This window comes from Haemorhous mexicanus, chromosome 4, assembly GCF_027477595.1.
Source record: "Haemorhous mexicanus isolate bHaeMex1 chromosome 4, bHaeMex1.pri, whole genome shotgun sequence".
Lineage (NCBI taxonomy): Eukaryota > Metazoa > Chordata > Aves > Passeriformes > Fringillidae > Haemorhous > Haemorhous mexicanus.
Window position 1 is genome coordinate 66,577,567 of NC_082344.1, and position 25,348 is coordinate 66,602,914.

At 38.4% G+C, this 25,348-nt stretch overlaps 1 protein-coding gene across 2 annotated transcripts in view; it reads left to right on the forward strand.

The window, feature by feature from the left end:
- SORCS2 (sortilin related VPS10 domain containing receptor 2) overlaps positions 1–22,077 on the forward strand; it is a 533,743-nt gene extending 511,666 nt beyond the window's left edge. Inside the window, exons 25-28 of one of the 2 annotated variants that reach the window (XM_059845225.1) lie at positions 353–455; positions 8,888–9,033; positions 11,169–11,248; positions 11,587–22,077. In XM_059845225.1, the coding sequence (XP_059701208.1) occupies positions 353–455; positions 8,888–9,033; positions 11,169–11,248; positions 11,587–11,610 (353 nt within the window). In that variant the 3' untranslated portion in view covers positions 11,611–22,077. The remainder of the gene's footprint in view (positions 1–352; positions 456–8,887; positions 9,034–11,168; positions 11,249–11,586) is intronic. The other variant, XM_059845226.1, reaches the window with a different exon arrangement.
- Positions 22,078–25,348: the final 3,271 nt, after the last annotated feature.

The following is a 25,348-nucleotide window of genomic DNA, read 5'->3' on the forward strand; positions in this document are numbered from 1 at the left end:
TGCTTTTGCAAAGCAAATACTTAGGATGTCTGATCATTTACTATGATAACTTTTGTTTCCCTGAAAAGAACCCAAACAAGCACTGAGTACACAAATAGTTAAATCTTCAGGATCTTGAGTTTTGCTGTTTGTTGCTTTCTATTTTTTAAATGGGTCCTCTGTTCTTCAGTAACAAGTCACCAACTAATTCTGTGGTTTTGCCTTTCTGAAGAAGCCAGATGGAGTGAAAAGAAGAGGTTGCAAAAACAACAACCAATGTTTTTGACCTGGCAATTAAATAGAAAAGAATGCTCAAGATCGTGAATGATGTGGAAGGGGACATGTAAAGCTGTTCTTTTATTTTGTGTTTCAGACTCTCAGAGGATTGGAGGAGGCAGTGGCTACTGGGCTATTGTGGTTCTCTTTGTTGTTTGTCTAGTTGCAGTTGGAGCTTTCATCCTCTACAAGTTCAAAAGGCAAGTAAACCTTAATCAATAGATGCATTTTAATAATTAGATTCATCCATAGATTAGCAAGACAGAGTTTGTAATTTATAAAGAAGATTTCTTGAAGAATTGCAAGAAGTACACCACTTTCAAAATCATATTTTTCTGAACTTTTCAGACATCAAGGTACTGAACTGTTGCTTGTTTCACTTGCTGTGATCCAAGATAAATATCAACAATATAGGGACTATGGAGAGTTTGTTCAGTTTGTCTAAATAATCCCATCAAGAATCATAGCTGAACTAAAATATCCTTCCTGATTAATTCCCTTCTCATTACTCCTAACAGTTATGAATAAGCTAAAACTATTGGGACAGGGAGTGCATCTGCAATGCTGATTTGCTTAAAAAAGTAGTTTTATCAAAGCATGTAATGCTCTGGGGCTTCTCTTTGCACACATTACATTTTAATTGCTGAGGCAATGCCATGGAAAATGACTGACAGAAAGAAATTAGTGTAAACTTGGCACTAGAGTGTATGGAGGGAAGAAATATTTCTGCAAAAAATATTTCTTCTGTGGAGGAAATTCCCAAAACTGAGCAATGCCAGCCTTGGACGGTCTGATATATCTTTAGTCTGTGATTAATTTTAATCTGAGCTGCTGTGCAATTTAAATAATTTGTTCTTGTTCATGGGTCAGTGTTATCCTTGTCTATCCTGCTGGCATTTCTGTATCTGTGGGGCATTCAGAAGCTGCTGGATTTGAGCATACTGGAAACCAGCCTGCATCTTCATCATCATCATCAATAACTCCTGTTGTCCTTCCTCAGTGAGGATTCACACTGATTTGCCTCATTTTTTAGGGGGTGTTTTTTATTTAACATAAATACAAGTTTATAAAACTTGTTTATAAAACAAGTTTATAAAACTATCAGCATTAAGTTTGTGACAGCAGTAAATGAAGCTAGCATTAAGTAAGAGTTTGTTTATCTAAAGGTTTTTTATGTCAATAGAGAAAAACCCATTTTTCTTCAAGATCCTGAGTTTTTTAGAGTTCATAGTGACTGATTGCTTCAAAAGACAAAGCACAGAATACTGTATCAGACTGTCTACAATGAAATAAAAATCCATTTTGTTCTTTAAGGTGCCTGAAGCAATGAAAAAACATAAAAATGGTTGATGTGATGTAATTATATTATTTCAATAGCAATACAATGGAGGCTTTTCTGTTTGTGTTTTGATCATAAAGCTTCCTTGTGATATCTTTTAAAAGCTATCTGATTTATATTTTTTATTAGCTCTTAAATGAGAGCAATTAAATAACAGTCACAATTACTGCATGGTAGAAGAAGTATAAAATATTCAAGAAAGGAATAGAAACATATTCCTCCTTGAGTTCTTTCTAAAATGCTCTCTGAACCATTGCTTTATAAGTAGAGCTTTTATTAAGGAGAAAAATAGAGTACAATTTCCAAATTGTGATCTTTAATGTCTCTTGCACTTTTGTATGTGATTCGTGAAAATCATTTGCATTTTCATTTGGGGGCTGGTGGTAATTTAAATGCAAGTGAGAATTATTGTGAGATAAACTCAAAAGTTTGCCAGTAGCCTAAAAACTGCTGTTGGCATTGATGAATGACCATGCAGTAGTTTTCAATTTCAGTCTGTCTCTTATCTGTTTCTGAGATATTTGAACAAATGCTTTTTAAATAATACTGCTAAGCTTTTCAAAATTGACAATTTTTTGGTTGCATCTTTCTTTTGCAATTTCTTCTTCAAAGAATATTAAGCACCTAATCAGTGCTATGTTTCAAAAATCACTTTTTCCTCATGGGCTCCCTGTGAACTCTTGTCCCACCAAAATCTTTAATCCTTTTTAAAAAGTCTTCCCTGTGTTGTTGGAGATGGTTGGTGCATTGCTGGATCCCCGTGGAGTACTTGTTGGGAGTACAGTCCCTTTTAAGTCAGCACAGTGAGTATCTAAGTTTACAAACTGGTCCACAGGGACTGAGGCTATGAAATGAGTGTCCTTTATAGATATAAAAGTTGCAAGTTTCAATACATTAACGAGACTTTTTGCTATGATATGTCTGGGTATTAAAAATTAATTTGCTGAAAGAATGCCATAGGCAATAAAAAATGTTCAATTTTAGGTGATAATTTCAGAATTACTGTGGCCTATGGTAACTCAGATAACTTGGGGAAATAGAAATATTATTTAATTCCACAGAGAAATTACAGATGTGTAAAGTGTTGAAATGATAATACTGTCCATAATTATGATGTATGATTTACAAACCTAAGGAGGAGATGGAAGACATTTGGTGGTGCTTTCCCTTCATTCATGTAGATTAATAGAAGGGTTAAAACTCTTTTTTCCCTACCTCAGTGAAAGTTTTTTTGGATCCTAGTTTTATCACTACACTGAATGGGTCTACAGGACCTGCAGCTGGCATTGGAGCACAGGCAGAGCAGGTGGTTTGCAGGAGACTGCATGAACACGTCTTGGGCTGCTTTCTTTCTCTTCGCTGGCTCAAAGTTTGATATCTGCAAAGATGCAGGATGGAAAAACTGGCTTGCAAAATAAGATGGTAGCTGGATTGGCAGGGAGGTTACAGCTTCATAAACGAGAGCATGTCATTTATTTGCAGTGACAGAGTTCAGGACTTGTGATGAAAAAAGCAGAGAAAATATCAGGCTTTTGTGCTTTTGTGCAGACCGACAGCTTTGATAGAAAATGGCACAACATGGCCAAACTGCCCCATGGATTCTGAGTGCTGAAACATCTTGTCCCCAAGCATGGTCACGTGCCCAAATTATTCCTGAAGTCTGTAATTTTATGATCTGCTGGATAACCAGAGCTGTTATAGCTGTCTAGCTAATGATTGGATGACTGCAGGTGACATTTATATGCCCTAATCCCAAATACTTAAGCATTGACTAGGAAGACTGCTGCCCTCTGTTTTTACATGCTGTAAAATTGCAAGTGTTTATCCTTTCATGTCCTTATTCCTGAAATTCATGCACCCCCCCCTTTATCTGATGGTTTCTTTGTGCATCCCACCACTTCCAGAAAAACAGGTGCTGGAGTCCCCAGAGCTCAGGAAGTGACTCCTGGCAATCCCAAGCCATGGTTCATTGTTTAAACAAAGGGGAAAAAAGGATGAATCCAAAAAGTTTTGAGAAACAGTGAGGTTTGATCCTTTGTGATCAGAGTAGATAAGGACTGCAGATTAGGGCTATTTTTACACCATATAGGGCGAGTAAATTTTAAATTATAAATGTGATGGGTTTTTAAAAACTAATTGCAATGGTGTTCAACAAATGAGCTGTTTGGTTTATCTGAGCTATTGGTTTAGATAGTTTAGGGGAGGAATTTTGAGCATGGCAACAAGGAGCAAGGGGTCATTCCTTGCAGGTGAACCAACCTTGCCTGTTGGTTCTGCAGAAGGAGCAGAGCTGTCAGCATGTTTGGGTGGTGGGCAAGCCACGAGTGAAGCACCTTTGCCCTGCTCTGCTCTGCTCTCACTTCCTGACTATGGAAAGCACCACAGAGTGGGTGCCTCAAGCAAACAACATGTTGCAATACTCACTAGTATGCTCCAGTTGTTTAGGCATCCAGGTAAAATGGACTGCAGCTGCTTCTTTTGCCCACAACAATATGAAGCAGCTGGAAAATAATTTTGAAAAATCCAGGGCTATTTCTTAATGTGCATCTGGGGTCTGCATATATTTTTTTATACCATGCCATCATTACTAGATTTGGTTCAGTAAAAACACATTTCTTCCGTTCCCTTTGAAACAATGTTTGTATTTTTTTGTGGTTTTCAAGCTGCCATCCAGAAAAGATTTCTTCATCCTCTCAGAAGAAGCTTTATGGTGTGGGATCCTGGGCAACAGTATAGAGAAGGGAAATAGCACTGTCTGCACCAGGCAAAGTGGAGGAAAGGAAAATTATATTTTGGCCACATCAAAGCTGCCATGTAATCATAATGCTACTAGCAGAAGATCTGAAATCATCATTTTCTTATTTTTCATTTCTGTATAATAGCAGGATATTAGAGTAGCCAAACCAGAGCAAATAGGTGGCTTTTGTGCTTATGTATTTTACCTGGCTAATTGCAGCAAATTTGATTTTCTGAAAGAGTATGAAAATCTTTACCTTTTAATTTGTATGCAAACTACTTTAGTACTTAAAGCTGCATGCATTGTTTTCACAAATCACCATGAATCGTCTTCACCCAGATTTATACCATTTTGTGTGTATTCCTTTTTTGTCTGCTACTATCAAGTACCAATTTTGGTAAATGAACCCCCTCTTGGGTCATTTCCACAATCTGGAGCAGAACTGTGTTATCTTTCTGCCTCATTGACTTACTATCTCATTTTCAGTCTCTGAAGAAAAGCTATCTTTTTTCCCCACCTTGCTTATACTACTTTTATGTTCCATGAGAGCAAGCTTAGTCCCAATCCATGCCTTTTAGTGATAAAAAAACAGGCACTAATTTAGTGTTCCATAATATTTTGTAAAAACATCCTCAGAAATCAAAGTAATAGCATGCAGAAAAGATTTCAGAAATGAAAGAGGCAAGTATATCAGGAGTGCCTTAAAGCACAAAGAAATCAGTCATCTGAACATTTATCCAAACATAATAGAGTCAACACCACAATGAAGTATTCTATTTAATGGATTATTATTTTTGTTATTTTTATTTAAGTTCCAAGAAAATGCTGCATTATTCCCTACTCTTTGCCATGTGAATATGTTCATATTTTTATACTAAACTGAATTTCAATCAAGCCTCTGCAAAATAAATGAAGTTTCATAAAGGCGAATGAATTTTTTTTTTCACAAAGAAGGAATTGAAGCCAAATAAACTAGAGCTTAAATGAGTAGGAATCAATATCACATCCCCCTCCTGCTGATCCTTCCTGCTGGACATTTTAAAGTGCTAACAGTTTGGGGTATGAATTGATTAGAATTTGTGAATAAAGGAAGGAAAACAAAGTACTTCCTGGAATATCTTCTAAAAGGTGTCGGACATGGAGAGCTTGGTGAAAATCATGTGCTGTGATGTTTAGTAGCAGTGTGCAGAATTACATCTCTAGCTCATACTTTTATGGTCCTCAAAGCAGGCATAATATTTCTTCTTTTTCATGATTGAAATAAAATGCTACAGGAAAAACAAAGGGAACTAAAAATGTAAACCATGGAGTGCTGTTCAGAAGAGGTAATTGTCTCCAGTGATGGATGTGAAGCACATGCATTTTGCAGATGAGTTAAACCCCCAAAGAAACTATTGCATGATCTTCTTGTCTGTTCTTCTAAATGTGCTTTCAATTTTCATATTGCTGATACAAATCTCTTGGGTCAAATTTCGTGTCTTGTCATGTTTTCACAGTAGTCTTTTATGTAGACCCAAGAATTCCAGCTCTGCCTGCTTCAGACAGTTACACTGGACTCAAAATTAACTGCTTCTTGAGAAAGAGCAAAGCACATCAGGGTACACTAGAGTTTTACTCTATGTATGTAGGGGTGGCAGCCTCCTTCCTGCATGTTCAAACAATAAGAAACAAATTTGCCAGAATCAGGCCCATCTTTAGTGAGGCTCCAGTATCCACATCCTATTTCATCCCCCAGTGTGGTCGTCCCTCGTAAACAGAATATCTGGCACATGTGCTAAAAATGCCTCTTGGAAAGGCTTGGACTATCATTTCCTTCAGGGTGGTTGAGTAAAGCTGAACCACTATGAAACACAGAGAGATCTCTGTAGTGTATAAAAGGTCTAATGCCCACAGTACGTGTCTTCTCAAGGCCTGTGATATTCTCCTTCCTCCAATCCATTCAATGTTACAGTCTTTTCCATGCAAGTGTGAGAAGCAAAGGAAAGTGTGGAAGTACTGAGTACCTCAGCTTTATACCTTCCCCAAAGGATCTGCACTTAGCAGAATTGGGCAGGAGAAGGCAAGCGAGAAATAACAGCTCACAATTTTTTTTTCTCCTTTTATTTCTTAACCATAAGGAAATGATCTTAGCAACCATACATTTAATGGTTGGTTGTGAATTTGAGAGATTTCTTCATTTTTCTTGAATATATTTACTAGTATATGTTCTGCTCATGGTTATCTCTAACTAGTAAGCCATGCAGGAGCTGTGAGTTGAAGCCTCAGGATTTACACTAAAGGACACACTTTGTTAACCTGGTTTCATAGGCAGTAGTCACACTAGCAGTTCTTCTCCCTTTACTTGACTGCAAAGGTCTGATGTTCCATATGGATTTGAGATGTTTAACATTTTTATGATGTCAAAATTGTTATGATAATGTCATTGATGCTTCTCCAATCTGTCAGAAATAGTTCAGAGAAGGTTATTATAATTATTGTAGAAACATATGTGCTAATTCTGCAGATGTGTTACAGAGACATTCTTCTGGGTTTGGTCTCCCTTAGGCTTTTGATGATGGACTGAAAGTGAGCAGTTTGACAGGTTTGATGCAGGTCTGATTGAGAGAATAGTTTTCCACATGACCAGTTTCATTACCAGAAACATTAAAAACAGTCTGGAGTTACTGGCCCTAGAGAAAAAAAAATCAAATTTAATTACCTCATGTATTTGTTTTGGTTCTGAGGAATGTCCTTCCCTCTTGCAAAATGGCTTTTTTTATCCATATAATGAAAGGAGAGTGATGCAGGGCTTGGCTTTATGTGTATGTTTTTGTTGGAGGAGCCATCAGACCTGTTGAAGTGATCACAATAACACAGCATTTTGTCATCAAACCTTCTTTCCTTCCTTGTCCTTCTCCTTTTGGTTTTGTACTGCTTGTAAATAATGGGATAAAACACCTCATTTTTATTTAGAGATATAATTGTGTGTATGTGTGTGTGTACATATACCTATACAGAAATGTGTGTTTGTGTAGATATCTAGGACTCAATTTATCTTTTGGATTGCTCAGATTCAAGGGACAAGATTATCTTCAGTTATCTTTAATTTATTAGTAAGTTCCATTTGTTTTCATTACTTTGATGCAATGGAAGTTTTTCAGAATCGTTTGTTGCAGCTACTTTTTTATCTCAAATTAAAATGGTGCCCCTTGCTAAAGCCACCCTCTTGTGAAATGGCATTTAAAATGGATCTTCTTCAAAAGCCTAGAGAAAATAGAATAATCTGTATATTTATCCAGCCTTTAAACTGCTGCTGTAATTTGGAGCAGGAGATGGTTGCTTTTAGAGAGATGCCTAAAAATTAGTGTCACTTTTTCTGTTCTCTCACTGTCTAAAGAGGCTCAACAGAAACCACAGCTGTTCAACCCTATTTTTTTTCTTTTCTTCTCATTGTTTTTCTTTTCTGCCCATTGTAATAATCTGGCTTTAAGCACAGAGTTTGACAGCCATGATCTGCTGTCATGCTGCTCAAGCTGTCAAGCAGCTTCTGGCACTGTAGGAAATGGAGCTTAGAGCCTGCAGCTCCCTAATCTGAAGTGTCTGCTTGATGCTTGGGAAAGGATGTCCTCATGTGCCTAGGCAGACTGCAGGTGAACACAGCTACAGCACAAAGGGTATGGCTCTTGAGGAATCTTTAAACCACAAAATCTGTAGCAAAGCTAGCAGTCTCTGATTTTCCCCTTTGAGTTGACCAAGTCTAATTTAAATTAATCTAGTTAAGAACCCCTTACCATTATTAAGTCTTAAGCTTCCCAGTCTCAGCCGGGATGATTATTTAATAAAATGCTTTTTGTTTCTCTAGATTCCAGTCAGAGTGAGTGAATTATTGTCTCTTGTGGAATTATTCTAATTCATCAATTCCCAGTCCAAACTTTATACTCTGTCTCCTCCAGTGCTGCCTGCCAAACCTAACCAGCCTCCCCTGTCTTGTGCTCTTACTGATGCCTGTTTATGTTCTTACTCCTTCCCCCTTGGTCCTGGCCTCCTGGCTCTTCAGTCTCTGCTCCTTTCCATTGCCTGTCTCCTGGACTTCTCTTGACTTTTTCTCCCTGACCCTGATAGACTATGAGTGCCATCTGATGCTATGACACTTCAGTGTCAGCCCACATGCTCAGGGAGATGTGATGATGATTGCAGCCCAGCTTAATGTATGTGAAGGCACCTGAGACCAAGAATGAACACCCACTGGGCCCTTTTATTGCTTGAATTCTTAAAATAAGTTTTCTGTGGCTTTAGTAATTTTTTTCAACATAGTTCATTATCTGCCAATCTTAGAAATGGATGCTTAAATATTATGTTAGTCTGGAGATCCTGATAAGGTGGTTATACAAAACCATGACAGAGAACAAAGAGTTGGTTAGTTTAGGTTATAATCACACAATTAAGGAAGGATGGGATTGGTGATGATTTTTTTTGTTCTGGAACAGCTTTGCCCTGCTGGAGCTCTGCTCTGATGCCTCTGTGTGTGTGACACAAAAGAATTCCATCCCAAATTTTTTTCTTCTTGTCCCATTTAGGAAACTGCCAGGCAGAAATGTCTACGCCCAGATGCACAATGAAAAAGAGCAGGAAATGACAAGCCCTGTTAATCACAGTGAGGACACCCAGAACATCATCCAGGGTGAGGAGTTTATTGATGATGATCTGGACTCTCAAACACTAGGTAACGCAAGAGGTAACTTCGTTTTTAGCTTATAAATTTTCATAAGTAGTTGATTTTAAAATGATGTTTCTTTTCATTTTAATTCTTTTTCATTTTCTGTTCAGTCTCAAAAAGATGCAAATGGTAATACCAGTAACAAGGGATTATCTCAATCACCTTTTGGCTTGCTTGAGATACAGACTAATGTATGGATGATGTGCTATACAGAGCATGAGTACAGACATAGTAGTTTAATGTCAGGAGACTGACTTGGACAATTTTAGAGATAAATTATATTTGGTAGAATGGGATATAACCTGCAACAGTTGAATTCACTCAATAATCCCATGAATTAGTGAAAAATTGAGTTCAGGCCAGAAGGAGTTGTAGAGTCAATGCTTCTGTGATTTCAGATGGATTGTATGGAGATCCATTGCTTTATTTGCCTTCACATTCCAATGGCATTTAAAGTTTCTGTTATTCGAAACGTTAAATTTATTAATGTATTAAAAGTATCATAAGTCTTCCTTAATTTAGCTGTTGATTTTCTAGTATTCATTAGGTGGTTATAAAGAACCCATGAGGGAAACTTTCTGTGAGTATCTCAGTGCAAATGATTTCAGTGTCAGGTGGAAGTGTATTTCCTGGCACCCTGTGGTTAGTTTTAATGCAACAGGGAGTTCTGATCTATAGTACATTGTCTTCAGACTGCTCTCAGGTCACAGTCTGAAAATTGTAGGACAGTGTAAACAACACCCAGTTCCATTTCTGGAAATTTGTGAAAATAAATCAGATGATCCAAAGCTTTTGGGATTTGTAGCAGTAGATTGATGGTAAGAAAGGCAATTGTAACATCTTTGTGAACCCCAAGGAAGAAGATGTCTTTTAGCTGCACCTGAGGTAGCCTGGGCAAGATAGAACCTGCACTGACGAGAGATTTCTTTATTTTGGGTTTCACCTTTTCTGTTTGTTGTCGATGTCTTTATTTTCATTTGCAGAACTGTGTGCTGCTTCTAGGTTCTTGGAGGTGTTAGCTTTGAACACAAGGGAAGAATCCAGCCTCTTGCTTTGCTTTGTGTATTTCTATCTCTTCTCTGGCAACCTTGTGTATGAGTATCACTGCTTTCATTCTAATTTTTCAAGAAGACCTTTGCTGCTCCCCTGACTTTACCGGAGTTAGTTCCAAAAGCAAACCTGGAAAAACAAAGTCTATGTTAAATTTGTTTGGTCATGTCGTCTCCAGGGTCTTTAGAGGAGAAGCTGAATGCTAACAAGGTCCTTGCAGACAGGCCTATTAAAGTGGAGCATTCAAACACCTCTAGTACAAAAGCATAATTTCTTTTAATGGTAGAAAATCCCTCGTGGCTTATTTAAAAGAAGGCAGCTTGGGATGCTCTAATAAAGAAATGCTACCCTGATTTGTAACACATATAGAATTAATCTCTGCTTGCCCTGCACTTGTTACTCAGAGAAAACAAAAATCTTCTGTCTGAGCAGAGCATTATTTTTCGGCTGAAGAGTACAAGATCATGATGTTCTGATGACATAAGAACATGAATGTGATTTTGAGGTGATTTGTGCTTCAGCCAAGCTGTCTGCAGCAGCAGACTTTCCAGGAGAGTGTAGAAAGCTCATTTTGGTGGTCATAATCATTTGTATTTTTCAGCTACTGTACAGCTTTTAGACAGAAGATGTTATTTAATACATAAAACTACACTCCTGCTTGCTCTACTGTTTTGTTATTTGCAATACTTTCCACTAGCTCCGGTATTGCTCAGTACTGCCAAGAAAATATTCCCATTAATGATACTCTATTTTATCTGGTTTAGACTATAAGACATGTTATAATCCCTGCTTTATATTAAATTCTGGTTTACTACATTATTTGCAGAAGGTTCCTTTGCTATGGAGATCCCTCCTAGTTCTGGTGAGCTTTCTCCCTCCCTCTTGGGAGATGTCAGTAGCTGCCCCCACTCCATGCGCAGCAGGGAGTTACAGGCCTGGGTTTCTGTTTGTTCTCTTCTCATAACTTTTGAATTTCCACAGTACAGTATTTCCAGACTCACCCATCCACTTTTTTTGTTTTCTATATATTTTATGTTGCCTACTTTATCGCAACCCCCACCTTGGGACTCCTCAACACCATTACCTTGCAGTGACTCCTTCTGGGAGAAGTGGCAACTTGAGCAGCTACAGAGTTCCCTTATTGCTGATGCCGGTCAGTGTCCAGTCCCAGGTCAGTGGCATGTCGAATGGACGCCTCAGGTTCCATTCTCCTCCCTCACCTGCACCCCTCGAGACAACTACACCTTTATAAGCCACAAAGAGAACCAACTTATGCTGTCACTGGGATAGAAACCCTAGGAATTCACCACAAATCCACCACCATGAGCAAAAGCTTTGTGCAAAAGTGTGCTGTAGGTACATGGAGCTGTTGCACCAACCTTCACCTGACCTGTTGTTTGATAAAGACACTCTTTTATGCAATTTACTTGTCTCTGCAATAAAAGGGGGATTTATTGTGGAGTACCTGAAATGCACTAATGTTGGCCTTTTGTTTCTGTATCTCCCTAGGCAATCACTCAGGCGTGGTTTTGAGCATCAACTCCAGAGAGATGCACAGTTACCTGGTTAGCTGATACTTGCAGCTGAACACAAAAACCGAAAGACTCTTCACTGTACCGTTTTATTTTTCCCTGGTGATGTCCCAAAATTGCAAACATGGCTGTAAATGCTGATGGAGAGGAGGTATCTTATCAGTCCTGTGGAAAAAAGCATCCATCATCAGTTACCAAGGGCGAAGGATAACGTGTCTTGTGTTCACTCTATGGCCTGGGAACTCATTTCGACTGAAACTCAAACTATGGTAGCAAATTTGTAGCCCTAGGCACCTTCAATGCCACCTTGTTTCTTTTCTGTATATGCTCTATTTCTTTATGTTTATTTTTAGAATGATTGACTGTAACTTTGTAATTATATTTTTAATTAAGGTTTTCAGTGGAAGGCTTTGAGTCTTCAGCCTGAAAAGGTGATTTTTACACAAGTGACTAGACCAGAAAAGATGGTTGATCACAATGACAATTTTTTTAGTAGGCCAAGTGTTTCTGTACTGGGAAAGGACTGAGGGAGAGACAAATGCACTCCTAGCTGAGACCAGCTCTTAACTTAAACATGTGTGAGACAATCTAACAAATTTAGGCTTAGGCCCTTCTGAGGATTAAAGGAAGTAAAATGTTAATTAGGATTTCTTGTAATGTACAATAATTCTCTTGTAAGTGTAGCAAGTCCTGAAAAACTATCAGCAGCAGTATCTCCCCCCATCCCATCACATGTGAAAGAAAAACACCAGCTTGATGCTCTTTCCAGACCAGGTGCCTTCACTCGCAGACAGTCATTTTAGTTGCTCTTTTTATTTTTTCCTGAGCGAGCCCCTCTAGGATAATGGCAGCTGCCAGATGAGTTCTCCTGTTAAACCCTAGGCTGGTGGCCTGTCTCTTTTTAAATTTCCAGAGAGTGTAAATACCTATTTTACACAGTTTTCTTTTTATGGTTATTTTTTTAACACTTCCTATAAGGGCAGCTGTGCCGGGTGGGTCAGAGTTCTGCTCTGGGAAGGGCTGGGTAGCACTGCCATCTCCTTCCCACGGCATACTTGCTTGGGATTTCCCCTGGCATTTGCCCTTGCTGGTGGGAGTGGGCAAACCCCAACCTGACCTTTTCCACTGGGGTTGGTTTGACAATCCAAAGGGTCATGGGGATGATGGGAATGGATTTAGGGCTTCCTGTTTCCTTCCCATCACCACAGGGGATCTCTCAGTCCCTACCACCACTGGCCCCTTTTTCTGCAGGGACAGCAGGGGAAGGGCTTCTGGAGGAGCTGCCTGCAGAAAGGTTTGTGAGTCAGGTCCTTGTTTCCTAATCCCAGTTTTTTCACTTGGGTCAGAGTTTCCTAGTCTTGACCTCTGCATGCTTAGGGAATGGCGATGCAGTGAATCCACACTCCTCCTGTCTTTTCTCTGCAGTTTATTTCAGCCATGTAGGAAAACAAGTGTGGTGTGGTGTGTTTAAATGTCTGGCATCCTGTGTGTCACAGCCTGTGTGTCACATCCTGTGTGTCACTGCCTGGGATTAGGATGCTTCTCTCAGAAACCTATATAATCTCTTCACTTTTTGCCTTTGATAGAGAATAAATAACTCTGTACTCACTGAATGTCATACTGATGCTAGCGACAGGCTTGCACACCACCTTGTTTAAGAAGGATGCAGACAGTGCATCATCTGGAAATGCAAACAGAAAATAATGAAGGTTACTCAAATAGAAAAGAACTGTCTTAAAATCAGTGTATGCATTGGAATCGTTCTTCCATGTAGCTGTGAATACAGAGCATATTATCATCAAATGCAGCGGATTGGGAGGTAGTAACTCAGTGCAGTACTGTAGGCTCTCATGAACCCCATAGGATGTATAAGTAAAGCACAAGAAAATCTAGATTATAAACTTACTGTAAGGAACTAGGTGGAGAAGTTAGAGTGAAGATTCTGAAAAGCACTTGCAAACTGCTCAGGAAAACAATTACAAAAATGGTTCTAAGATTTCTGCCTATTTAGTTGTATAGTGCCATGTAAACTTATTAACAGAGAAGCAATGCCCTGGCTGAATGTTGTATGCCAGACTATGGAAATCCAAGGTCTTAAATGTATCTGAGTCTTGAAGAGAAGTGCATATACAAAACATGCTGTGAATTGGAAACTCTTGGGATCATTGCACCAGGGGCCTTCTCTCCTCACCAGCTCTTCTTGCTTTTTCTAGTAGAAACGAGCTGGAGCAGAGAATAAAATAACATTGCAACTATCTTACATCATCCTGTGAAATAAATCTGAAATAGGTTGTTTGTATAGGGCAGGTGAGTGGTAAACCAGCTTCATAGACAAGGAAAGGGATGGAAGCTCCAGCTTGGGGTTGTTGTCACACAGTTGGAACTGGTCACGCAACTAATTTATGGTTGAACAGCTACTTTTATACATTTAATTCAGGATGATTTGTGTCTCTGATCACAGGAGTCTTTTGGAACTTAGATTATTTAACTGCTTGGTACTCTAATTAACACTTAGCACAGTGTAGTGCCTGTAATATTTTTTTCCAATGCTTATTAATTTGATTCATACAGCATTCCTGTGAGGTTGGTTTGTCATGTCTTAAAAACAGTTTCCTAAAGACATGTTGGTATTGCCATAACTGTATTAATAATACCCAGCAGATAATAAAGGAAGCCTTTGATTTCCTTGCAAGAATAATTTTTAAATGAATTATTTTAGAACTGAGAACTTTTTACCATTTTCTCATTCCTGGTGTCTTGGTTTACCTGTAAATGAAAAGACTCACTAGTGCTAGTTCTCAAATCTTTAGATACACATAAAGAATAAATACCTTTTTATTCTTTATGTGTATCTAAAATCCTGATACATGAATATTCAGAAACACAGAGCTGCTTCTATGCACAAGTGCTAGTCACACATGTGTCCATGCACACATGCAGTATTTGTACATATTTTAGTTATGTTTTTTAGTGGGAAGGGTGATGTGGTGGCTAAGAAACAGAGGATGACTGTCAGATACTTGGATTCTGTACCCAGACTTTGGGCAAGTTACTTCCCTCTGGTTTCCCCACCTGTAAAATGGGGCTGATAGTAATTACCTACCTCGCAGGGATATTGTGAGGCTAAATTCATTATTGCTTGTTAAGGATCATCCGAGCAAAAGAATTTTGTGACCACAAAGTAATGGTTTAACTTTCTTTGTTTCACTTGTAATTATCATTGTTCTTAAAAGTTCTCTACTGAAACCAGCTGCAATTATGTATAAATGTAAAAATGCATAATTCAAAAAAGGTGCATCACTGGTAAAAAAGAAAAAAAAAGGTAATTTTGTTTCAACACTGCTATTGGAACATACTGTTATGTGGTAGCACTGCAGCATTGGCTGTGAATTTGCTGTTGCACACTAGTATTGTGAACTCACTTCTCTGCATTGTTATTTGATTGAAAACCTTATAAAAATGGGTACAGTGATATTTATCAGCACTGATATTGAACTATACTGAATCTAAAAAACTGGCAGTGTACTGGCCTCATTGGCCTCTTTTGGCCTTCTTAAAATCTGATGTATTTGCAATTTCAATAACACTCTGTGCTTTTCAGACTGCTCCAAGCAGTATGATCTGAAGCATTCTAACAGAACCATCAAGATTTACAGCTGTTATCTTTGCTTTTCTTTTGACATTAAATGTTTTATGTGGCTTTGGAACAGCCCATCCATATAAAATACTCAGAAATGCTCAGAGGACATTTAGGGAAAATGCACACAGTGTTAATTAATTTTTCAATAATGTAAGCAATATAAACCAGTGTATATTTTTATACTCTGTTGAAGAGGGTGGTGGAAATGGCTGTGAAGAAACAGAAGGCCTGAGGCGAGATGTTGTTGTTATCCACAATTCACATCCAATTTCTTGGAACTCTTTTATGATCTTCTCATTGAATTAAATCCTTCTTGATACATTTTCTTCTTTCAATGACTGGTGTAATGAGGAGTAAGCTGTTTATTCATATAAAGTAGATGATTTGTTAACTGTCTTGTAGAGAAAGACAAAACATTGCTTTGCCATTAGTAGTTCCTAGTGCAAAGCAGGTTTCATCTGACATGATTATCGTGGTTAGCTGAGTTTTCAGTCCAATGAGACCTTCCCTTAGTGGGAAGACTCTACTACTGTATGCTGTATCTTTAATAGAGATTAATAGAATGGAAGTGCAGTCATTTCCATCCTCCTTACACACATACATGCTAAAAATAATGTGTGAGAAAAAGAAAGTCCTTATAAGAAATTAAATACATGCAGTAGCTTTTTGATGATGAACCAGAGGTTCTGATAAGTTTTGAATTTCTAGTGTTATTTCAAGTCAATATTTCTAAGTAGATAGAATCGATGACAATTTCAGTCATGGATTTTTTCTATGTTTCCTAATAAAATGTTTTGTAATTTTTTCATTAATGAGACTTCAGGGGAATAGAGAGACTAAACATTTTATTTCATTGCACAGTCCCTGCCAGTTGGAGTTATTGTAGTTGTTTTATTGTATATTGACTGATACCACTATATTGTTTCCATATTCATTTTTATTTCAGCATTTTAGATGAAAGTAAGTGCCCATTTCTCTCAAAATATTGGATTTCCACCAGGACAAAATTTATAAGCATTTGCCCTCATAAATCTTGATTTTTGAGATGCAAAATTTTGTTTTATCTTTTAAGTCCATCCAAAAAGCTGCTTCCTGGCTCATTTTCTCTGTTTTAGTCCCAGCTGCATACTTCTTCTACAACTTTCTTCAAGAGACTGGCACATAGCCAGTACTAGTCTGAGAAAACCTAAAACCTTCATTAGATTGGTATTTCATTGACTATAAGTAAGGTCTGCTCAGACAATTATATTAATGTTAAGTTTGTATTTTCATGTTCTGTATTTCCTGTCAGCTTCTTAGCATTTGCCCTCTCAGTGCCATTTAAATGCATTTTTATTCCTGTAATGGTTTTGACTTATTTTTAGGCTATAATCATCAAAGTGACAAATAACTCAGACCCCTGGTTAGCTTTTGCAATTAATAGCCTAACCCTGCAGTCTTTGGGAAATGTCAAGCTGTGCCCTCTCAAATTCATAATCTTCTGTCCCAAGCCAGCCCTTGTCCCCAGCTGATGACTTCAGCAACATTGCCTCCAGCTCTCTGTGCCCGCTCAGACTGGAGGGGGTGCAGAAGGGTTGCTCCTTGTTGAGACAGCCTAGAACAGCCCATTTCCCAAATCTGGATGGGAATGTCATGCAGAAAAGGTTCTTATTTGTTCCTTCTTTTCAAGTGTGTTGCATAAGCAGAGAGAGTGCAGGTTATTGGGGAAAGAAGAACCTGTAATGAGACTTCAGGCTGCTCTGGAGGGTAAAGAAAGCATCCTCTTGGAATATTTTTCCATTGAAATTGATATGTACAGCAAGTTAGCTTCATGATTTTTAATATGAGATCTCATTTCTGTAAATCTTCAGTCCCAGCTTTTTTCCTCCTGTTAAATGGAGTAGCAAATTACTTTAACTATGAATTGTGGAGCCATGTATGACTTCCATTCTTTTCGTACCTTTTTTTTTTTCATATGTGAAGCTTGTCAGCATTACTGTTTCCAGCTAGTTTATATGCTGGTAGCTGAGTTGATCTTCTGTAAGACAGTTTCTAACATAAGAAATACTGGAAGGCTTAGAAATATGTATTCTGCAATACAACAACATAGCTGTGTGAAAAAATCCTTATCAAAGAGCTGTTATGATTTGCATTAAATACTTTTTAGAAGTATCTCTAAAAATACATACTCTTATTTGCCAACTCTTTGCCTCCCTTCCAGATTGATTTTCTTTCAGAACATTTACTAGCCCTGACAGAGTGCTCTCTTTCCCTTACACAAGTAATTTTGCTTAATATTTTTTCTTTGCAACACTTGCATTTCACACAAGCTTTGTCTGTTTTGATCAGCCTTGATTTCTGAGTTTCTGTAAAATTTGCATCTTTACAATGATTACTTGCAACACAGTGGACACAAAGCCCTGTTAAGCAGCAATAATACAAGCAGCAGTACCTGACACTGCTTAAATAATATGCCTTTTTTGCACGTATTTTTAATGGTATAATGAGTATATTAATCACCAGGAAGGCCAGGCATTCCAAATAACTTTCTTAACATGTCTTAATATTTCTATGTTATTTGTTGCTAATTTTAGTCAGCTTTTGATACTTATATTTAGTTCTTACTGACAGTGTCTGCTCTTGCAGATCAAAGCGAATGAATTGGCTTATTCGCTTTTTAGAAAAAGTATTAATTCACACTGCTTATTGATTAAAGAGTTTAAAAATGAAATCTTTCTGAAATGGTGAAAGAGATACTTTTAATGAGGACAGCTCATACAGGAGAACAGCAGGCTTATATCCATGTGGCTTTTGAGATATTCTTGTTATGGGTTTTGGATAGAAAGGACTGTGCAGAGGAAGCGTGACCTCAAACAGCAGTAGCAGCCACGTTGGCAGCTTGTGAATGGTAAAACTAGTCCAAATATTGTAATGCACCACATCTATGCTTCAGGTTCACATTAGGGCCTCTAAATGGTGAAAATTACAGAATATCTTCAAAAACAAACTGCCCAGTGAATTGCCAAATTCATTGGCTCCATTTACTTGTAAATACACTCCTCTCTTTGGGGTTAATCTTCTGAGATGCTGAAGTAGCAAAGTAACTGTTCATGAAGTCACCTGCATTGTTTAATGCTTCCAAATCTTTGCAAGTAGCTTCTGAAACTACAAAAAAAAAAAAAAAAAAAAGAAAAAAAAAAAAAAAGGCCAAATTTCCACTCTTTTCTGTTTCTCCTCCTTTCCTCCCACCCCTGTTTTGTAGTCCTTTTGTTCTCTTTCATTATTGCTGCTGTTTATGGCTCTGCCTTGCCTGGCTTCTCCAGATGACAGTTTTCTACAGTTCACTTTTTCCTTCTTTGCTTTTTGTTCTCCTTTATGTTACTGTCGTGTTTCTATTTGGATATGCACCCTACTGTGTCCCAGCTGATAGCAAGAAGAATCACAGTCTTCCCCATCCCTGCCTCTCCTCTAAGCTCTGCTGTATTGTGTGAGTAGATGAGGTTCCCTGGGCTTTGTGTCACTGCAGTCCATCCTTCCTGGTTCTTTCCCACTTCAGTATCTTTAATCCTTTAAGCTTTAATTTTGGCTCTCATTTTTGCTGAACCTTTCTGGAAATCTTATCTTTTACTTTTCAAGAACTTCTCTAAGATGTTCATCCAACAGAGCATCTGCTTCTAGTTTGAGATGTGGATGAGTATTATACTGCCTGAAAGAATAAAAACCAGCATTTCCTCTCTCTCCAGTGTATATATTGGTTTTGCCATTGGTCTGTAGTAAAATTATGTATTTAATTGGCAAAGATGGTTATCTGTTATCTCCCAGATCTCTTCTCCTGCCTCCTTTTGGGTTAATGGCTGAGACATGGTGTTCCCATGAGTTTCCTGGAGCACAGCAAGGGCTGGCTTTCTTTGCCAGCCTTGCAGTCTGGCAGGTACAGAATTGCAGCAGGGGTAGAGCACCTTGCCAGACCACTGGGCTGCATTTGTATTTCAGTATGGGAAATACTGAGACCCAAGCTGAGACACAGCCTTTTAGAGAAATTGTTACAACCCAAAGCTGAAGAATAGGTGAAGTAAAGAGAATTCTTTGTTAATTGAGGGTCGGGAGCAATTTGGCTTGACAGGTTTATGGCTCTGTATGAAACCTTTCCTAGAGGGTGGGGAAAATGGCTTGGATTCAAGTTCCATAAAATACAAATTTAAGCAAAGTCACCAGATATATTTGGCAGAATGATCGTGCTGGAGGAGCTTGGAGAATGTAATGGGAGTAAGATCATTGAAAAGCCCAGCGGTACCTTGGCAGGGTACAGCCTGTCTTAGGGAATGTGAGAGAGATGTGGGAGGGAGGGGAGAACAGGACTAAATAGAACAAGGAAAAGCAGGGAGAAAGTCTGTGTTACCAGTGTGTATGGTTTTACCACGTTGTTGATTTTGTTTAGGTTAAGTCTTGAAGCTTACTTTGATTTGTAATGGCAACTATTTTGTTTTGTTGGTTGCATGAAGAGGCTTTAAACCGTGAGTCTAAATTGCAGCACAAGGAACATGCAAAATTATTACCATCTCTACATATAATTTAAGACAGATCTGACTTGCAGCAACATCCCATCTGAGGTGCATGGAAAAGATGTTGCTTTCAGAGATGAGATGCCTGTATGTGTGTTCCAGATGACTGGGGGTCATTTGCTAATGGTGCTCCTCCCTAGAACAGCACTGAGCTAGGAGACAAGGGAAAAGAATCATTTTATAGTCTGTCTCTTCCATTTCTACTGTTGAAATGTGATTTGCTAGAATGCCTGTATGAGTTGTAATTTTATAATGTTTAAAGAAGATGAATGGAGCTGGTGTAGTATTCCTGAGGGTAAACACCAGTGATTGGAGTTTACTGAACATGTGACTAGAAATTTTAATTTTCGGAACAGAGAGTTCCTCCATTTCATATACACACCAGGCCTTTGAGTACAGATCCTTTTTTTCATTTGTCGCTGACAGGCTGTGATTTATTTTCTCATGGGTGTAAAGTCATGGGTTGTGCTTGCTGCAGTGCAGAAGGCTCTGAAGGGAAAACATAATCAAATGGAGAAGTATACTTCAATTCTCCTCTCTTGATCCCAGTCTTCTCTGAGTTGTTTTTCTCTGATTGTCATTCTGTCAAAAAACTGGGTTGATGTTAAAAGGTGATTAACTAATTTTCGTCCTCTTCCGTGTGGCTGAGGAAAAATAAATACAAGAAGTTTGCAGAGGAATAGCAGATTGGAAGAGGGTGGGGAACTTGATCATCTGGCAGAGTGCTTTGGGAAGCTTCCACTTTTTTTGTTTTACCTCCCACTTATTTCAAGAAATATGTACAGCACCTGTGATTTATCTTTCCATTAAACTTTGATAGGTTTCTTTGTAGAAGGTGGTTTTAAAGAATACCCCCCTAGTGCATTGAAAGTGTGAATTTAGGAGGCATCAGGTATTGCCCTTCCTCACCTAAATGAAATTAACTTGTTGTATTAACTTGTTATATTTATGAAGCTGCACTAGGAATATTGCTTCATCCTAGATTGGAGGAATATTTGGAGAGATGAGAGTTGGAATGGGAGAATTTTCCTTTTTGAGAGCAAAAGATGGAAGCCAGCTTATTTACAGGGCATCTTTGGCTGTTCCAGCACAGGTGGGTGCAAAGTCTCTTAATCCAGGTGTAGACAGATAAATATAGATTTTGCTGACATTACCCATGAAAACAAAACAGGAAGAAATGGTAATTAAACCAAGCCTAAATCATATTTCGTGGTTAATTAGTGCTGCAGCTCTCGGTAAGTATATGAAAGGCTATGAAATAAAAACTAGACTTGACATATGTCTTGTGAAGATTCACAAAGCATGTCTCTCTACCCTGTTGTTAATGTGGAACATCATTTATTTGGCATTGCAGGGCCAAATTCTACCCTAATTTATGTCCATGCAGTTCCACTGACATTGTCAGTTCAGCTTTGTGTCACAGAAGGATTTCATCCACGGTGAATCTGGAAAGCAACTGCAGGTTAAAATCAGTCTTCTCAATGCACCTGTTACTCACAGGTTACTCATTGATTTTAGCCATAATTTTTATTCCCATTGCTAGCATGAGAATTCTTGGATAGATGTAAGCTAATTACAACTGAGGTAGAACTGAATTGTATGACTGCTTGGTCAGCAAATGCCTAATTTTTGACCAGGGGGTTATTCCACTCCATGTGAAGGTTCTTAGCAGTCATCAGTATGCTATAACCCCTACCTTTAACATACATGGCTACACAGCCCTCTCCTTCTGCCTTTGCACATTTGTGAAAACAGAACATGCCTTCTCCTAATTTTGTTTCAGGTGACCTTGACTTTAAGCAGGTTTCTTTGTATACAGTAACAGGGCTCAAGTGAAGAATGAAATAAATCCATAATTGGTGCGTTGTCAAAAATGGGGAAAAGTGTTATTTGTATATTTTTGTAAATATGTAACATTTAATGGCAGTTTTGTAGTGACGTGCTGTTTTTGAGAAAAGGAAACAAATATATGTTTGAATATGCTTGACGTAACACTTAACTGTGATTCAATTGCACAAGTAATAGCTTAATCAAAAAGTCTTGTGCAATATGTAGTGCACACACATAACCAAGTATCTGTTAGCAATCCACAAGCAAATTTTTGGCAACTTTTAACAATGGAGATGAACTGTGCAGTACAGATTATCACGGTCTCTTTCAGCTTCCAAACATGTAGCAGGCAAACTACTGTATACGTACCTGTGTACTCCACTGCATCCAAAGGTATGCATTTGTCCTGAGAACCTGCACTCCAGGTTGTTCTTTAATAAAATTTCCTTCTAAACTATTGATTGCTTTGTTTTTCTTTTGAAGCTTCTCATGGGGTTTTTTGGAAGGGAAACAGTTTAACCAGTCCCCAGGGTTTGTGTGTCTGTATTTAGCAGCAAGCGACTCAATTCTGCCCCACTGAGCTCAAAGGCTGCAGCAAACCTTCATTCTCCTCCTCTTTAGCCACTCCACTTCGTCCTCCTACACTGCAGCTCGACTCCATTCCTAGGGAAAGAGGGAAAAGTCCTTTTTCCTTTTCCCTGGGAGGTGTCTGCAGTGCAGCTGGCGGAGGGTGACATCCCGTGGTGAGACGGGAGCCATGCAGCGGCTGTTCCCTAAGCCAGAGAATCAGAGCCTGAGTGTTTCTGTCCTGCCACAGGATTCCGTAGGTCTCAGCCTTCATCTCCCTGTGGTAGAGCGCCATCAACAGAACAAAGGTGTGTGTGTGTTCTGCCCCTCCCGTGCCTTTATTCCAATCTCTTCTTTTCATTAATTGCCCTTCCTTTATCTCGCTCTTTTCCTAAGGAGTTGCCTGTGCTGAAGAAGCTGCATTCTCTTTGCAAACGGGGTCTGCAAGTCAAACTTAGCTCTTGAGCTGGATGTAGCTGTGTGTAAGGATCAGGCCTTGACTCAAAATAAAACTCAGCTACAAACTATATTCAATCATTTACAAAGCCAGGAAAACCAAAATCCTCAGCCTCGGGCCCATTGGACATGCACAGCTTCTACGTATAACATTTATTTCACTCTGCCTAAAGTCTTTGGAAATGAAATGCAAAATTATAGAGAGTATTTTTATAAAGTCTTGGCCTTAATGTCCTAAAGATTTTCTCCTACTGGTCCTGGCAAGTGCTCTCTGTCTTTGCAAAGGTCCCTGAATTGCTGAAGTCAGAAAATGCCTTGCATCTGTACAGACTGGGCATTCCTTCCTGCTTCAAAGTTTAGAGATGAGCTGCTTTTGCTGTAGCTCTTGTTTTCAGCCTGGAATAGTGGATGGTTTCCTGAGAGGTGCTTGCTGCTGTGTAGCTTGGTGCCTTCCCAAGGGAAGTCTGACACTGGTAGGATAAACACTTGCTGGCTCTTTTCACTGCCTGTTGCCCACAACAGGGAAGAACAGAGGTGTTGCTCATTGTTGTGGATGTGCAATGTGAAGTCTTATTAAACCTCACACTGGGATAAAGCAGCACCATGAATTATTACTTACCCATTTTTTAATTACCCATACACATTTTATAGACTGCAATGAAGTTTTAATAGGACCACAAATGGATTATTTATTCACAGAGTGGATATATTTTGAGGATCTAAAGATGGATAATTAAAAAGAAAAATAATTCAGACAGATGAAACTGAATTTTCTCAGTCTGCCCTAGTTCAGCACTTTCTCAGGGTGCCTGCTGAAGGAGCTGGCAGCTGGAGGAGCACTGTGGTGTGGGCAGTCTGGCCCTTCCCTGTGGCACACCATGCCAAACGTGAGGCTGGATGCAGGAATGAAGCTTGAGGCTTCCCCTGCTTGAACACTGCAATTTGTCATTTTAGGTTCACTAATCCTATACTGTGGCTAGCTGAGACTTTAACTGCAGTTTATCTCTACAAAAGAAGACTGTTGGATCTCAAATGACATCTCATTTTCCAAATTTAGTGCTCTGATATAAATAAAAGCAAAACTCAAAGAAATGCTAGTTATTTTTGATGATGTTCCAATAGTTCTTTCCAAGGAAAGCTCCTGATTTGGAAGGTCAGGAGTGAGAACAGACACAGCCAAGCTGTTCCCACAAATGAGACACCAAATTAAATTTGCTAATATCTAACCTAAAGGGCTACTTTACTTCAGAAACTGATTTCCATGGGAAAAAAAAAGAATAATTGCTTCACTTCTGTTTCCTTTGCTATTGTCATCAAAGTCATATTAATTGCTATACTATTTTGAAGCTTAACTGGTTTCAATATCATCATAAGTCATGTCTGTCTAATAAAACTTCTGAGGCATAAAAAACAAGCAATATTTTTTCCTGTTTTCCGTTAAGACACTGATTTCTTTTCAATTTTTTTTTTTTTTGGTGTGATTTATGCCTTGAAAGATGTTTTGCTTTCTTATGGATCCAGCTGCTGTGGAGAAAATGTACTGTCCTCTGACCTTCATGGTTTCAAAAGCTGAAGCAAAATAGTACAAATGCTGCACAGTGTATTTCAAAAGTGATAAAAGCATCCATTCCTGCCAGTACAGCATCATACCAAAACCTGACTTCAGAAAAAATTCAAAATCAGTGGTACATGCCAAAACCAAGCTAAAAAAATAAAAATTCTAAGGAAAAATTCAGTGAGAGCAATTAGCAATCTATTTTAAAATGTGTAATTAAACCAGGAATTAAGCTTATGTTCAGCTCAGGACCATGTAACTGCAACTCTTACAAAATCTAACATGAAAATTGTTCCCTTGTAATCAGATTAATGATGAGGAATACCGTTGATAAGATTTAAATTTTTTTGTTATCTAATAAATTGTGAAGGAATAATTTTGCATTACCTTATCTTAAAAGAGAGATTCTTGCTTTAGAAGTCATATTAAAAAGAATATGATACACAGCTTTATAGAAGGGAATGTTTTTGTAACTGCTGGTGTGAAAAAAGAAAAGCATTTTTCTGTGCAAGAGAACAGCTTCATTTATCAGTAGTAATATGTCAGGAGAGCAGGGGGAAGCACACAAGGACACTTAAAGAGAACACACTTCCAGCCTCCCTGGAGCTGGGCTTTTCTGTTTTGAAGCAGGGAGCTTTGTGTTTGATAGTTTTAAGTAATTATCTTCTGCCACGAATTTTGTTTATTGTTTATGGACCCATATAAGCTTTTAGCATCAATTAAATTCTGTGACAAGTACTGTAGCTGAATTGGGCAGTTGTTTTGAACCTGATAATTGATTTTCATACCCTCAGTGTTTGTAGTATTAGTGGCAGGGACTATTTTGTGTCCCCATTTTTATAACCTGTTAACACAGTCCCCTGTCAAGATTTTTTTTTTCCACATTAGAATGACCTTATTTTTTGTTTTTCTCTTGAAATTCACTGTAATATGAACAGGATTTTTCCTTGTCTGGAGAGATGCTTGTAACATCTCCCATAGAGTTTATCTATTTATGGCAGTCAGAGCCATTTGGATAATATTGTACAGATACACAGGCAGGTGACTGAGACACCAGCAATGCAGGTGGTTTTCTTTTTCTTTCCATTTGCTTCTGCAAGTCTTGTGAATCAGACAGACACCAGAGATACTTGCTGCCTTTTAGACCACA